Source organism: Scaptodrosophila lebanonensis, unplaced genomic scaffold, assembly GCF_003285725.1.
Source record: "Scaptodrosophila lebanonensis strain 11010-0011.00,11010-0021.00 unplaced genomic scaffold, SlebRS2 tig00000001-arrow-pilon, whole genome shotgun sequence".
NCBI classification, from domain to species: Eukaryota; Metazoa; Arthropoda; class Insecta; order Diptera; family Drosophilidae; genus Scaptodrosophila; species Scaptodrosophila lebanonensis.
Window position 1 is genome coordinate 18,127,408 of NW_022060529.1, and position 14,256 is coordinate 18,141,663.

Below are 14,256 nucleotides of genomic sequence, written 5' to 3' on the forward strand. Positions count from 1 at the left end.
ACGATGAGGTGTATGAGCTGTTCGGTGACACTGACGAGTCAGGTGTATGAATACGATGAGACTTCGATGGCTAGGATGGAAGAAGAAATTCCATATGTTGGAAGGACCAAGTGACTGAAGACTGAAGACACCCAATAGGGTTGTTCATGCCACATAATAATAATAATAATAATAAAATTAAATTAAATAAAAATATTCCTAACATGCATACATAAGTGTTAATGTACAGTTTCAACAGCATTCATTCACATCAGATTCGTGTCCATGCGTGTTTGTGTGCGTATATGTGTGCACTACACAATTAAGTCAAAGCAGCAGCAACAACAACAGCTGCGGGCAGAGATTACATTTAAGCTATAACTTCTTTTCAAATTGACCTATCATGATGAAACTTGGCACATAGACACATCTCTAACTGGATGGAATTACCAAATTTAAATTCAAAGAACTATGGGAGTTGTGGAAAATGCTTTTATCTTCTTTATAGTACTTTCTATTTTGCTCTATCCAGCCACCTATTTTCCAATATGATTGGCAGCTTAATCTGATATATATTTTTTTCTTTCTAACGTTGAATTAATTAAATTTCTTGCTTAATTAGTTCCAGACAAAGACTGACATTAATACAATTTTGTTGTCACTTTGGCCACAGCTGTGAGTACCCAATGAACCTCACCGGTAAAATTGACAATTACTTTGTAATAACCCTCAAGCACATGATCAGGAAAACCATCACCATTCATCACACAGCGATCAAACACATAAAGCTTCTTCGGCCATGGAGGCTGATATTTTTTCTCGTATCGAGGCAAATTTGTGCAATGTCCAAAGTTTTTTATAACTATATCTTTGTAGAACGTGTTAACGAAATTTTCAAATTTTTGGTAGGGCATCGACCACGGCATTATTTTCCAATCGTTACCGCCTGTATAACTTCGATAGCACAGTACTTCAATCTATTATAACGAAATTGATGGGTTAAGATATTTTTTATGTGGTTTGTTCAGATCGACATTTTTGCAGCCGGAGTGTGTCTCCTTCAACTTACCATAGTGTCATCTCCGACATCGTAATTCCAGTCGATTTCACCGGACATGGCGTATTCACCACGTTTGATTCGATCCACCCGAAACGATAATTTCAATTTCTCTTCGTCGGAGGAGCTTCCCGTCACAGATTTTGGCTCATATTCCCAAGAGCGCTTTATTTAGAAAATCATAAATTTTTGATTTCCCAATGCAAGTAGTGTATTGTATTTAACTTACTTCTGCTGCACAAATTCCGCAAAGTACGATGAGGGCAGCACCCGATGCCACCAGAAGGTGCGAAAACATGTTTAAGCCTATCTAGGGTATGTGTTCAACCTAACCCAGAAATAGTTTCTTTTATATGCTGGAGTAGCGTTGGTTATTGTGGGTTTTGCTATTTAATTATTGGTGCCATTCAATTTAATTGAAGTGTAAACATAATATCATCTGCATCTACAACTAAATAGCTGTAAATTATAGTCATGTCCAGTCGCTTAAACTAATGTCAATTTTAATGATCAGTTTTGTAACTACATACTATTCAACAAGATAGAACGCCCGACAGTAAAATACTCTACAAAAAAAAAGGAAAATAAAAAAAAATTATTTAAAAAAATTAAATTAATTAATTAAATATAGAATACTAGCAGGTCTTGCCCGTCTTTGCTGGGCTAAGTAGAATGTGCTTAAAATTATAAGTTTAATTACTATATGATATTCTTCTTTCGACGCACTCTAAAGTTTTTTAAAGAGTTCACGGTCGAGTTATCCCCGAAAAGTCCGACGCTGGACATTTAATTTTGATTTATAAATCGGGACGTCCCGCCAAAATTGGAGCGTTCGGCAACGCTGATATGTACATACATTTAAATTTTTCATGCAGGCGTTATCCGCCTATATACATACATACATATATAAGTATGTATTAAATTTTCCAAATTCCAAATATGATTGTTGTGAATGTAAAAGGTGTGTTTCTGCTTTTGTATATCGCATGAATAAACTCACAAAATAGGCTTAACGATAAATGACTCTTAGATTTGTTCAGAGTATATTTGTAGCGTTGTTAGCTAACACTAAAACGGTAAGTCGCTGTAAATATGCGATCAGCTGAGATGCCAGAGGTGGGCATGTGTCGGATGCTCTATGTGTTGGAGCATCAAAACTATCGATAGTTGAATCCGTCGATACAATCAATAATTCCATCGAAGTTTGAATGCAATTAACAGAAAATTTAAATAATAACATCTTATAATTTATTGAGATCAATTAGAACAAATCATATACAAACATGTACTAGTAACATAAGTATGTACGTACACAGGCATACATATGTACATATGTATGTTGATACTAATGAAAACCGTAATGCCAAATGTAGTAAACAAAGAAAAAATTACTTTTAAAAATGTTAAATAATTTTTAATTAATAAACATTTCTTGCTCTGTCAGTGCAAGACGAATGAGCATACATATATACATAGATGTGTGCATGTACATAGATTTGTACATATGTATGTATTCACACATTAGTGTCTCACATTTTGTTTTCGAAAATCTAAGTATGCAGTTTTGTTTGTATTTTATATATTATCAAAATCAAATTTAAAGTTGATCGGTGCAGAAATGCAGAATTTTGAAACAAACTTTGGAGCTCTTTTCCCCCTTTGGAGCTCGAATTTTCCAAAATCCCTTCTTAATGGGCACCTTCACTATGATAGGATCCTTGAGCCCAAAAGCTTCATAGCTTTTGCCGATGTCGAGCATGCTCAACTAAAGAATCTAGATACCAAATTTGGTTATTCTAGTTCTTATACATTCTGAGATCCTTGCGTTCATACAAACGGACGGACAGACGACTCTTCTTGCCATCCTCATCAATAATATATATACTTTGTGGGGTCTGCCACGCCTCCTTCTGTGTTTTACATACATTTGCACAAAACTAGTATAGCCTTTTACCCTTTTAGTACAGGCTATAACAAGAGAGAACGCTACAGTCGAGTAAGCTCGACAATACCCTGTACCTAGCCAAACTTCCGGCACTCTATTATATGCGCCTCTAGCAGAAGCAACAAATAGAGAAGCTAAAGTCGGATGGAGGGAAATTCCAAAATACACATTTTCTGCGTATTCACATTAGGCATCTGGGATTTTGTGTCCCTAGGTCTTATAGTCTCCGAGATATAAGAAATTATACGAACGGAAAATCGGGAAATCCTCCATAGGGGGGAAGTGGGGGGAAATTAAAAAAATAAAACAATCTTGCACAGCGTACACACAAGGCATCTTTGTTCAAAATTTTGTATCTCTAGCTCTTATAGTCTCTGAGACCCAGGTGTTCATACGGACGGGCAGACTGACAGACGGACAGACAGACAGGGCTAGATCGACTTGTCTTGTCACGCTGATCAAGAATATATACACTTTGTGGGGTCTGCCTTCTGCCTGTTACATTTTTCACCTCCCGCAAACCTAATATACTCTTGTACATTATTTCATGTATATTCATGTACGTATAAATATAATTTCCAACATAAAGGATGGAGCAGATCTTTCGGACTATATAAATACATATATTGATGTGTAAAATCGATTCTGTTTTACTCTATCCAGCCACTTATTTTACAATATAATTGGTACCATATTATGATATATAGGTTTTGCTTATTTGCTTTAAAGCATTTATTAAATTGCTTGTGAAATTAGTTCCAGACAAAGACTGGCATTAAAACAATTTTGATGTCACCTTGAGCACAAATGTAAGTACCCAATGAACCTCACCGGTAATATTGATAATTACTTTGTAATAACCCTCAACCATATGCTCAGGGAAACCATCACCGTTAACCACACAGTGATCAAACACATAAAGCTTTTTCGGCCATGGGGGCTGATATTTTTTCTCGTATTGAGGCATATTTGTACAATGTCCAATGCTTTTTGTAACCATTTCTTTATAGAACGTGTTAACAAAATCTTCATATTTTTGGTAGGGTATCGACCACGGCATTATTTTCCAATCGTTACCGCCTGAATTACTTCGATAACACAGGATCTCAATCTGTTATAACAAAATGTATGGGTTGAGATCTTTTTTATGTGGCTTGTTCAGATCTTACCATAGTATCATCTTGGACATCGTACTTCCAGTCGATTTCACCGGACAGGGCATATTCACCGCGGTTAATTCGATCCACCCGAAAAGATATTCTCAGTTTCTGTTCGTCGGAGGAGCTTACCGTCACAGATTTTGGCTCATAATCCCAAGAACGCTTCAACAGGAAAATCATCGTTTTTGATTTCTTAATGCAATTAGTATGTTGTATAGTATTTTACTTACGGCTGCACAAAATCTGAAGAGTGTTATGAGGGCAGGAGCCGATGCCACCAGAAGGTGCGAAAACATGTTTAGCTCTATACACGGTATGTGTTGAACTTAAGCCTAAACAAGCTTATTTTATATGTTGGAGTATCGTTGGTTATTGTGGGTTTTGCTATTTAATTATGGATGCCATTCAATTTAATTGAAGTGTAAACATAATATCATCTGCATCTACAACTAAATAGCTATAAATTCCAGCCAAGTTAGCAAACAAATATAAAAATCAGTTTTGTAACTCCTAGTTGAAACAAGAGAGAACGCTACAATCGGGCAAGCACGACAGTGAAATTCCCTGTAGCCAGCCAAACTTCGATCAGTAAGTTATACATTTATAACAAAAGTAGTAGTAAGTGCATATAGATGATGTGTGCAAAGTTTTGTTCATGTAGGTCAGTATTTCCGAAATTCTGTAGACTGGGGAGGAAAGGGGAAAAAAAAAAATAAAATAAAATAAACTCGTATAGACTACGACTACCAAGTTTGGTTAATGTACGCTCAACCGTTTCCGAAATCAAGGCGTTCATCCACACAGACGGACGGACTGACATCTCTAGATCGATTTCTCTTGTCATACTGATTTAGAATAAATATACTTTATGGGGTCGGAGATGCTTCCTTCTGTCTGATATAGATAGATTTTCTGCTGCGTCAGAGCATTGGAAATATAAAGGAAGGAACCTCTAAATGGAGAATGTATGTAACACATAGAAGAAGGGGAGACAGACCTCACAAAGTAGATGTATCCTTGATCAGAATTCTATGTCTTTTCTTTCTTTGTTTTTAACTATGCTTGGATTGACGAAAAAATACGTCAATAATTGATAAAGCAATGCGACCGACTGCTGCTAAGAGTAAAAAAAGAAAACTACTTGTATTGTTCGGATGAAGCGGAAGGGAAGGTTTAAGAAAACTAATAATCTCAGCTCAGAAGCTGAAGAAAACTTTGGACTAGTCAATTATTTAAGTTTGCCTGCCAGCCCGACTGCCCAGTTGTCAGTGCGTGTTGTTGCTCGTTTCATTTCTTGGTGTTAGGCCAAGCTAATTGGCTGCGTTTTTGGTTAATTAGCTCTTGCAATGGTGTGAAGTAATGTGGCCTCAAATGAAATGAAATCGCGCCTGCCAATGGCCAACGATTTCGAGCAGTCGAGAAGGCGAGAGCTGACTGTCGGTAATTATTTTATGCGATTTATCAATTTGATATTGTCACTGCGATAAAAAGGAATATGCTAAGTTGGGGCCCGGTCCCGACCGTGCCTTCGTGGCATGTGCGTGTTGGCCATACAAATTGCGAATGCCGTCCACTCGAGTGGAGACCAAATGGGTGCGCATAAAAATTGCATTAACCGTCGGCATGCATATTATGTGTGTGTTTGTAGGAGAGAAAAAAGGCGACAGATAGACTGACTGACTGACTGACAGACGGACACTGGCGCTGCCATTAAGTGACAGCCACCAGCAACAGCAGTAAAAGCCATGGCAACAACAACAACAACAATAATTGCAGTGGCAACTACAACATTGCACAGTTGCTTTAACAATTCGCGATAAATTAGCAGCCAAGTCTTATCCCCCTCTACCCTGGTGCTTGTTTCACGCATTTTCACTTCGTAATGAAACTCGAATTGCAAATAACGTCGACATTTTTACCGCTCCTGGCCGACTGCTACTTTGTCTGCTTGGTGTCTCTTAACACTTTTTAACCAAATAATTTCAAACATTCACACTCGATCTCTTCTCGATTGCGGGTTAAACTGAAGTTCAGTTGCAGCTGGCAGCTTGTCAATGTTTTTACCTGCAATAATTCCTGGAAGTCCGCTTTTATCACGCCCCGTATCCTATATAAAACTACAAATCCGAATCCTGTCACCCGCGTTAGTGCACACTTTATTTAACTGAACAATTCAAGTCATTTTTGTCGTAACTTTAGCAATTGTTGTGACGGTCCAGACCACCTCACCGGAAAATGTGACAACTATTTTATAGAATCCCTCGGGCGCAACTTCTGGCAATCCCTCGCCCGCAACTTCGCAACGTTTAAATTCATATTTATTCTTGGGCCATGGCGGTTCGAATTTTTCCTTATATATCGGCAGATTTGAACAATTTGCGAAATTATTTATTACTTCCTTGTAGAAGGTATTGAGATATTCGTAGAACTTTTGATTGGGTATAGACCAGGGCATTAGCTGATAATCGTAACTGCTACCTGTCGGACTGCGATAGATCAATATTTCAACCTAAAAAAAAATTGTTTCTATACCTTTGTATCTAAGAAGCAAGCGAATTCCTTACCATTGTATCATCACTGGTATCATATTTCCACTCAATGTTCCCCGTTAAGGCATATTCGCCCCGATTTACTCGATCAATTTGAAAATGTAACTTCACTTTCTCTTCATCTGCTGAGGTCGAAGTTATGGACTTAGGTTCGTATTCCCAATTGCGCTGTGCATCGAAAAAAAAAACGAGATGTAGAGCACTATTTTGAATATTGCATATACTTTCTACTCACTTCTGCTGCAGAAAGGACACACAACAGCAGGACAGCTATGCCGAGAGAAACTAAAGAGGGATACATTTAGAAATGCTCACAAAAAGCTATGATAAACACGTACTGCTCTAAAACACTGGATAGCCTTTGTTTTTATACAAAGTAACGTTTGTTTCCCGATGTAGATTATGACCACATTTTTGATCTAATTGAGCTTGTTAACATCTCTCCTACATATTTGTTGATCTACACAAATAAAAACCTACATTTTTAACATGTCCTCAACGATCAGTTTGCAAACTAATTACAACAACATGCTATACAATAGCTTTTATACTTATGAATTTATATGTACTCTTTCTGCACGAATATCGCTCACGTGAATTGCGATTAGTTGTAGTTGTTTCCCATTGTCTTGCTTTTTATTTGTGATTCGACAAGTTTACATTTCAATCAAATCGAAATCACAATCGAGCACCACTCAAGCAGCCGAAACTTGAATATGAAATTAATTGCTGCGGCTCCGCTCGTTGTGGCCGCAACAACAAATCAGTCGAGCATGAGCTGAAATGTTCAACATGTGTAAGTAGCGGGAGTTCCAACGTACTTACTTCCCCCTCTACAACGACCGCGACAGCAATGACAACGACAAATTATATACAATAAATAATAGCGGAGCAACAATCACAACAACAAGAAAAATGAAGCGTATGGGAGAAAATCAAGTCATAAATTTATGCATTATCAATTGAATAGGTCGCTAGAAAAGGCAACCCGACAAAGCACAAGAGTATCGTGCTCTGATTTACAGTTAAAATACTCTATAAAAAACCTGAGGTAAGTTGCATTTTCACAAATCACCCAAAAAAATTGGTGAATTCGGATTCTGAGAACGTGAAATTGTACATAAAACACATTTCACAAATACATGCATTTAATCAAATAAACTGCTTGTGAGTGAATTTTATTTTATATATTTTATAGTAAAACTTAGGGCAACAAATTGCATTCATAAAAATCTTTAAAAAGAATGAAATGGTTTCAATGCGATTTAAATTCCACATTCAAAACGTGCAGTGATTTGTGCACATTTTTAAAAACCGCAGCTGAATTTGCTTAAAAGCAATTTTAAATATTTGATTGCTTGAATAGTGAGTGTGTCTGCGAATTTTCAATATATTCATAAATTCCCTTCAAAATACTTTATTGTTACATTTTGCAGATCACATTTTTAAGCATTCGATTATTTTGTCGATTTGAAAAACGAAACGGTAATTCATATTAGTATTAAATTAAAGAACACACATGACTTTATACATAGGAAAGGATGCCCCAGAGATAGAACCGTATCTTTTGAAATTGCAAACTCTCTTTATAAGCAGGGATTAAACTAATAGATGTAAGGGCTAAACCTAACTAATATGCGGCCATCATATGATTTTTAGGCCCTGAGAAAAAACTCACATTAATATCAAAATTAATTGAATTTAAAACAGGTGTAAATAGTATAATATCCAATTTAATTTATGTAGTATGGTAAAAAATTGCATCGATACTGGCAACTATTAATACATACTATACTATACTATAATTTATTGATTTGCCTAAATTATAGCGCGCATTTTTATTTTCATTTTAAATAAATGTTTATTTAAAAGTACACCAAATTAAAAGTGTTTTTGAAATAAATTATTTGCAAATATAGTATTGTAAAAAATTGCAAATGACAGCGCTTTGATGGAAAGTTCATCATACTACAAATTTACTGTATATGTGTATGAATATGTTTAAATAAATGTTTATTTAAAAGTACACCAAATTAAAAGTGTTTTTAACATTTTTTGCTGGCCTTACATATGGTTAAATGTGTGGTAAAAAATTGCATCTGAAAGCGCTTTGATGGAAAGTTCATCATACTACAAATTTACTGTATATGCGTATGAATAGTTTTGCCAACGGCAGCGGTGTCAGCGGTGGCTGCGATGATGGCGGTGGCGGTGGTGCTGCCCGCAGGCAGCACTTCTAGGGTGATTGCCATTGCGGCACTTTAACCATTCAATGATCGATATTGAATACAAAATTGAATGACTTGTCGACTGAGAGTGATTGCCAGACGCAACAAACGCCAGACCAGTGTGGCTCAAGTGGCTCGTTTGTGCCCCGCTGAGTGTTTTGTGGGTATGTGTGTGAGTGCAAGCGAGTGGGCATGATCGGCACTCAAATCCGTAGCAGCTAGCACACACATTTCTACAAATGGACGGTTGCATTTAATTTAATTGAACGCACAAAATGCCAAAATGCCGCTGGCAACGAGTGAACAAAACCGCCACCGCCACCGCAACCACACACCGTAACACCTCCCATATTTATATACGAGTACACACGCATACATATACATATGTATATATATGTATATACTTGTATATATACATATTTATGTATGTATGTTTGTATAACGATAAGTCCGGCCTGAAAATCAAATTATCGCGACTCGAAGCAAATCAAACTGAAATGTGGGGGGAAGGACTGAAAATTATTAGCGAAACTCAATTTTATGTGTGGGATTTAAGTGGTAGTGGCAATGACGATGATGGTGGTGGTGGTGGTGGTGGTGCAGGCGATGTTGGCAGAGCTTAAGAGGTTCACAGTCAACTGGCAGTCTTCCTTCTGATTGCCTGACTGCCTGCCTGCCTGCCTGCCATTGCCTGGCTGGCGGGCCCGACCTGGCCAGCCTCTTTGTTGTGGTTGCGACAAGCCAACAAGCTGGGGACGTCTGGACAGCCGCCCGACCGCTAATAGCAGCGCGCTGGCAACTCCCCAGAGGCGTTCATTTGGCAAGAGAGGAGCACGGATCGATCTTGTACTACAACACAGCAACAACATCAAAGATGATGACGATGTCGGCATTGTCGTAAATCTTGAACTTGTCTTCCTCTTATTTTCAATGATGCCGTCCCTGCTCTTCTGCTGCTTGTGATGTTTAGTACGTGCGGACAGGCCGAACAAGGGGAGGATGGAGCGGCGACCATAACAAGAGCCAATAACAATAACAACAGCAACAGCAACCACCACATAAGTGAAGCTCTAAAGATATATCTGACCATAAACCCAATTTAAAAGCAGGCAACACAGCGCCTACTTGAATGGAAAAAGAGCCGTGAATGCTCGCATATTCTCAGTCTTGGTATTGTTGTTTTCGTTTTACCTCTTCAGTCCGAGATGCCATTTTTTATGTAAAGGGTGTCCCAAAAGTCATAAAACAGCTAATGTTGATTTTCGAGTAGTTTAGGATGTGTGGGGACCATTCATCCATAGAGAAGGCGAGGATTTGCTTTTTAAACCGCTTTTTAAAACACATCCATATATGGCAATTTCCTTTCAAAAAGTCCGATTTATGTTATGCATTAATGGGATTATTCAAATAATGTGTCACTTTTTCAATGGATTTCATTTTGAAGTAATTCCCCTTGATCTGCTAAGCTTCAAGTGCGACAATTTTGGCGATTAATGCTGGCAAAGGTGTCATTAAATAAACTGGCACTCACTTGCTGTTGTTTCAATATAAATTCAGTGTACTCTGTATTATTCCTTACGTCAACTGAACAAGAGGATGAAAATCTCTTGTGAAAATACGCAATGAAAAGTTAATCGAATAAGTTCTTAAGTCCAGCAATATTTTGTGTTAAAGTTCTTATAGAGTGTCTGTCAATATTAATTGATCCAATACCCTGTTCAATTATTCTTTTCTCGGGCGACATGGTTAAAATGCTTCTTTAACTTTAATGTAATCTGCCTGTTCTACTCTAATAATTCAAAAAACAAGAAATACTTAGTGTCTTCTTAGACAAAAATAAAGACCACTTTTAAATGCCATTAATATTTTTTTATGTTTATTTAAACAATATTGGTGAATGTATTGAACTCTAAGCAGTTAATAAAACTGCGGAACTGTTTTTCAAACCCATTTATTGTTCGCTGTTTTCAACAGTCCCGAATGGGGTTTATCGAACAAATTGTCGGACACCCTTTAATTTTCTGCTAAAAGTGCGATGCTGGCAACTATTAGTACGTACTATAATTTATTGATTTGTCTAAATTATAGCGCTCATTTTCATCTTCACACTCATACAAGTATGTTGTTCACGCCCTCAGGGCAATATGTTTAAATAAATGTTTATTTAAAAGTACACCAAATGAAAAGTGCTTTTTAAATAACATTTTTTGCTAGCCATGCAAATTAAAAATACATTTCGAAAGCCAAGCAGCAAAAACAAATAAACAAACTGAAAAATTAATGAAATAAAAATAAATGATGCTGATTGACAATAAACAATAATATGCATTTAAAATGTACACAAATATGCACAAAAACAAACATACACATGCGATATATATTAATGTACATATGTACATACATATATGTATGTATGTATATGTACTTACCAATGTCCTTATATATATATATATATATATATATATATGTACATACATATGTAGATATTTATATTTAAACACGATGTGTAAAACAATGAGCAAGCTCGTTAGGCCGACAACTACAACTCAATTAATTAAATCCCCATATTGAAACATGAACGTGAATTGATAAATTTTACAAAAGACAGCATTCAGCCCACACACCAATACACACACACACGATACTCATTTACATATTTAAACGCGTGGGTTTGTTTGCATGCAAATGTGCGGTTGTCATTTAATTATCATAAATCGCTCCACACAGACGCACACACACACACACACACCACAGTTTTGTAGCCGCTGGGGCATTAAAATAAAATCAACCAACCAAACAAAATACACACAACAGATCCATCAATTAAGCTTTTCTGCTGACATATTATAGCAGTAGTCGTTGTTGTTGTTGTTATTGTTGTATTTGTTGCTTCGGCTGTTAAATAACGTAAATAACCCAAGAGGAGGAGAAGGAGGCTCACTCTACAAAATTGTCTAGCAATTAACAATTATGTATGTATGTACATGCTCATTATATACATACATACTATACATATTTAATGTTAATGCACGGTTTGTGCTGAACACACCTACAGAGATATGTATGTACTATGGAGCTATTACTACGTTTATGCCAAACAACACGCGCAAATTTAAAATCAAAAACTTAAATGTTCCCCTATTGTGACTTTATTTCCGGAAAGCTTGCTTTTTCAACAGCTGTAATGGAAACTAATGTTGTCTTTAGAAGAACCATAATTGGATGCATAAAATCGCATTTCAACGTAGATTCTTATTCTTATGAATTTAGAATGTTGACCACATCCCCGACATCATTATATCCATAAATTTGCATTTCCAACGTAAATTCTTATATTTATTTTCATGCAAAAATCTTTCCAAATCACGCACTAAACAACTATCTATGAGGAATGTAGGTTCCAGCAAAGATCTGGGACTACAAGTAAGTCGACTAGAGTTCCCACGCAACAAAAATATATAATTGTAATATTTAATAGATTCTAAAATTCACCATCCTTGAAATTGGTTTGAAGGTGGTTTTCTATTTATTTAATTAATAACAAGTCTAAATAAAGAAAAAAAAATGTATATAACTGCCATTGGAACGATCGTCACAGATATCACGCTTAATATTAACAACTGTTTTGCTAAAAAAGATACATGTATCTTAAGTTCTATAGTACCTCGCAACAATCTGTTATATTTTTCAAAATAGGCGCACTGGCAGCTGTAGCGAAAAAAATTGGGTATTCAAGGAACATGTTTCGAATTATTTTCCTGCTTTCGTATATCTAATCATATCTGGAAAAATGTTTCAATAATGCGTCTCGTAACAGTGGCAGGCACTTAAATAGATTCACACTATAGTATTAGTTAAATACATATGCCCACCAATTGATCGAAAAATCGAAACTTAATCATTTAAGGATTAGGTAGTTCTTTTTGCAGCATTAGCTTTTAATTTATTTAAGCGACAAGACTTAAATGTATTTTCAACAAGAACAAAAACTTCCATCGATAAGAAAAATTAGAAGAAAAGAAGAACATTGTCGAATTGTCTCGTCGTTTAAATGCGTTGCATACAAAAAGCAAGGATTCTTATCTAAAATGTATACTTAATACAAACTTGAGTTTCATCTAAAATTGATAGCGGAATATTAAGATAAGTAGTATAATATAAACAGATGTTTGAAATTTGCCTTCCAATAAATTTCAATTCAACATTGTCTGCTCACTCACTATAAAAACGTAATTCTAGTTAGTTTGGAGCTGTAACTATTTAAGTGTCTGGTGGTGTATAACTACTTATATTTAAATGTGCTTGTAAGCCATGCATTAATGTTTCGCAAATACCAAGCAAAGCGTATTAAGCCAAGAACCAAATGATAATGAGCCGCTAAGAAATTTGTTTCTTTAGTATTACTATATGTAAAGGCAAGTTAATATACACACATACACTTACATTATGTATGTACTTATGTATTCTTTATTATTGTTTGATGTGGCAAAACGGCTTGATTATGTTACGGCCAGCGGGTCTGTGGTTCAACTAACAAGCTCAGCACCCTGACCTGCAAGATATGGCGATGATGGCAGCTGCTCCTAATAAAGATGTTTAGGGGGATGGTGATGGTGATGGTGATGATGTCATGCGTCATTTGCCAACGGCAATTTGTGTAAATGCGACTGCGGCAAATACCTGCACAAACATACATACTATGCATATGTATGTACATACATATATGTATGTGTGTACCTGTAGAATTGTCTGTGAAATAGGCGAGTCCGTCGTTACGCGGTAGCAATTGCGATGATATCTTATCAGTACATATTTGCTACCGTGCTTACACACACGCACAAGACTATACCTATGTACAGACATACATACATATGTACATACATACATATATGTGTGTGTGGTTTGTGTAAATCATATTTTTCACTCACTGCAGTGGGTCATACCATTGTCGCCCTATCGCTAAATTGCAAAAGCGTTTCAATTATAAAGCCGTTAATGTACGTGAAGTGGCCTGCCATGCAGTTTTTAATTTTTTCCCCATTTTTTTGCTCTCTGATTTGATTGGAATATTGCCGATTGCGCTCGAGTGTCGTTGTCGTCATCATCTAATATTCCATGCGTTGAGCGATAATGGAACGCAATCTCTAAAGGCCAGGCCGGGCCAGACCAGACCACCACTTGAACGCATTTCTGTTCCGAGTGTCGCAAACTCTGTATTTATTTTTAGCACGTACTTGTCCCACATTCTTCAGTTTCAATTGCATGTTAATTAGAACTTGTGTTTATTTTCTTCCCTCTCTCTCTCTCTCTCTCTTACAGTTTTGAAAATGAACAGTTT

General features: G+C 36.4%; 3 protein-coding genes across 3 annotated transcripts; all 3 read right to left on the reverse strand.

Moving 5' to 3' along the window:
• Positions 1-620: 620 nt before the first annotated feature.
• LOC115628918 lies at positions 621-1,336 on the reverse strand. Its single transcript, XM_030525221.1, has 3 exons — positions 1,266-1,336; positions 1,049-1,201; positions 621-956 (listed from the first exon to the last, which is right to left on the reverse strand). The coding sequence occupies exons 1-3, from the start codon at positions 1,332-1,334 to the stop codon at positions 621-623; spliced, it is 558 nt and encodes a 185-aa protein (XP_030381081.1). The 5' UTR covers positions 1,335-1,336.
• A 2,420-nt stretch (positions 1,337-3,756) lies between these two features.
• On the reverse strand, positions 3,757-4,438 carry LOC115629009. Its single transcript, XM_030525338.1, has 3 exons — positions 4,372-4,438; positions 4,151-4,303; positions 3,757-4,092 (listed from the first exon to the last, which is right to left on the reverse strand). Exons 1-3 carry the CDS (start codon positions 4,435-4,437, stop codon positions 3,757-3,759), a joined length of 555 nt encoding a protein of 184 aa, XP_030381198.1. The 5' UTR covers position 4,438.
• Positions 4,439-6,271: 1,833 nt separating this feature from the next.
• LOC115634197 lies at positions 6,272-6,991 on the reverse strand. Its single transcript, XM_030531785.1, has 3 exons — positions 6,926-6,991; positions 6,706-6,858; positions 6,272-6,650 (listed from the first exon to the last, which is right to left on the reverse strand). Exons 1-3 carry the CDS (start codon positions 6,989-6,991, stop codon positions 6,315-6,317), a joined length of 555 nt encoding a protein of 184 aa, XP_030387645.1. The 3' UTR covers positions 6,272-6,314.
• Between the last annotated feature and the right edge of the window lie 7,265 nt (positions 6,992-14,256).